At 50.7% G+C, this 2,365-nt stretch overlaps 1 protein-coding gene across 4 annotated transcripts in view; it reads left to right on the top strand.

Annotated features, from left to right (window-relative positions):
* The first annotated feature begins 853 nt into the window (after positions 1-853).
* SRSF5 (serine and arginine rich splicing factor 5) overlaps positions 854-2,365 on the top strand; it is a 6,911-nt gene continuing 5,399 nt past the window's right edge. The window contains exons 1-2 of one of the 4 annotated variants that reach the window (XM_023526837.1): positions 854-1,007; positions 1,874-2,018. In XM_023526837.1, the coding sequence (XP_023382605.1) occupies positions 1,893-2,018 (126 nt within the window). In that variant the 5' untranslated portion in view covers positions 854-1,007; positions 1,874-1,892. Of the gene's footprint in view, positions 1,137-1,165; positions 1,777-1,873; positions 2,019-2,365 lie in introns of those variants that run through there. The other 3 variants (XM_023526834.1, XM_023526838.1, XM_023526841.1) reach the window with 3 other exon arrangements.

Below are 2,365 nucleotides of genomic sequence, written 5' to 3'. Positions count from 1 at the left end.
GCATCTCTTAAAAATAGGGTGTCTAGGGTTCCACTTAAAAGAATTAAATAAAAGAAAATTTCATCTTTATGCCTAAATTTCTAAGCCTGACCACCTCACTGGGAAAATGTGGGGTTAAAATATGCAGTGGGTTGTATTTCACGCCCACTTTAGAAACATAACATTGTTTCTGAAGGACGGTAGACTTTCAGAAACCTGAATAGGGAAGGTCAACCAAATATCGTTGGGACTTAAAAGTAGCCTGACACCTTCTAGCCAGTTCAGTTCTAGTGTAGTGGAAATGCAGAAATCTGCATTCTGGACTCAATTCAAGATGGCCTTAGCTGCACTCCCAATTTCAATATTTAATCATGCAAAAAACCTTCCATTTAAAAAAATACTGCAGTTTCTTAGTGTTCTTACTATAACTAACCCACCAGTCTGTGTTATGGGTAGAAAATTCAATGCTCAACAAGGAGAGTCCTCTAACGTGCAACTTTAAATCGCAAGCACTAAGAGGGTCAGAGATGGCCAGATATTTTTGCAAAGCTGAGTTTCTTTTACCCAGTACTCTTTGGGGCATCTTTAAAAAATTTAGATAAAAAAGAAATGTAAGTTGTCTTAGGGTATCTTTTTGCGAGCGATAGCGATGAACTGAACTTTATGGCATAGGTGAAGCGAACTTCATCTACAGCTGAACCTCCAGGGCCGGGGACGGGACAGCCGCGCCCATGCCAGTTCCCGCCCCTTGGCCCCGCCCACCGCGGGCGATGGTCGCTCTAGCGGTCACGGTGAAAAGGCCCCCAGCCCCACGGACACTTGCATCCTCAGATCCAAGGGGGCGGTGCCATGGGCGGTCCCGGAAGTGACGCAAAGGCGCGCCCTCCATTTTGTGGAACGCCGGATCAGCTAAGTGCGTCAGTTGTGGACAGACGTAGGCGAGTTGTGTCCTGGTCTGCGGGGAGGTAGAGGACTCCGTCGCAGACTACGGACCTCTCTTGGGTCTCAGCTGCCAAAGATCCTGTCCGGTAGGTGAGTGACTCACTTTGAGGGAATGGCTTCTCGGATCGAGGCTTCTTCATGGCCACTCAGATCGCGAGTGGCCAGGGCTGCTCTCTTTGCGGAGGACGGCGTCCAATGAGCGCAGTTTACTCGAGGTGGGCGCTGGGGCACGTCTCCCTTTGGGTGTTGTGAAGGTGGAAGGGCGGTCGTGGTTATGGTCGTTTTTCCACAGGGGTTGTGCACCTCTCCCGGCCTATTCACTAGCCGAACCCCTCGAGTGGTGGGCCGAGAGCTTTGCTCGGGGTGTGGTTCGGGCTCTCTGCGGGCGGGCACCGTGACTCCGGAACAGGGGAGTCGGGGGAGGGGGAAGGGAGTTTGGCTCGCGCGGCTCTCCCCTCGGCTGGCTCCACCGCCGCCATTTTGTGGCTGCCTAGCGTCCGCCCGTGGCCGTCTGCGCAGGCGCGGCCGTGGCGTCGCGAGAATCCGGCTTCCACCCGCTGTGACGCTCCTGGGAGGCGGCGAAGCGCTCGGCCCGTCGCCATTGGGCTGGCCTTGCGGAGGGCGGGGCCGGCTCCACCCGCACTTCTCGGCCTTTCCTAACTGCGGCAGATGGGAGGGGGCCAGAAGAGCCGGGGAGAGTGAGGCTGCGCAGTTCCAGAGGCGGCAGTGGGCGTTGCGGTTGCTGCGTTCTGGGCCCAGGGAAGGATCGTGTTGGGAGCCGAGTTTTAATTTTGTCTGCAAGGGACCTGGCCTAATAAGAGGCACTCTTGGCAATCTTGTTTATAACATCACCCGGTAAACATTTTATTTTATGTCGTTTATGTTTTTGACCCCTTGACCAGGCATTCCTGTCATTCACTTGTATTGTCTCGATTGAATTATTTGCTGACAGGGAATACTAGCCGGGCGTCATGAGTGGCTGTCGGGTATTCATCGGGAGGCTAAATCCAGCGGCCAGGGAGAAAGACGTGGAAAGGTTCTTCAAGGGGTATGGACGAATAAGAGATATCGATCTGAAGAGAGGCTTTGGTTTTGTGGTAAGTATTAAGAACTGGTTGAATTGTTAAGTTGGTAAAGATTTTGATAAGCCACGTTTTCGGTCTTATTGAGTCGAGGTAGATTCTCTTCAGAAAATATCCTTAAAGCAGTGAAATTTAAGGAACAAAAGAACCTCACTGATGGCTGGAGGGAAACTGCTCCTGGTCACTTTTCAGTTATGGCACTGTCATTGAGATACTGCACTCATTCTGTTACATGTTTTTAGTGCTCTTAGTATGTTGTAGAATACACTTTTAAAGTTGTTTAAGCATTGTATTTATTTCATGCTTATATTTTAGGAATTTGAAGATCCCAGGGATGCTGACGATGCTGTATATGAACTTGA

Source organism: Pteropus vampyrus, unplaced genomic scaffold (assembly GCF_000151845.1).
Source record: "Pteropus vampyrus isolate Shadow unplaced genomic scaffold, Pvam_2.0 Scaffold15, whole genome shotgun sequence".
Lineage (NCBI taxonomy): Eukaryota > Metazoa > Chordata > Mammalia > Chiroptera > Pteropodidae > Pteropus > Pteropus vampyrus.
The sequence above is the reverse complement of the archived record's forward strand: the minus strand, read 5'-3'. Positions and strand labels throughout refer to the sequence as shown.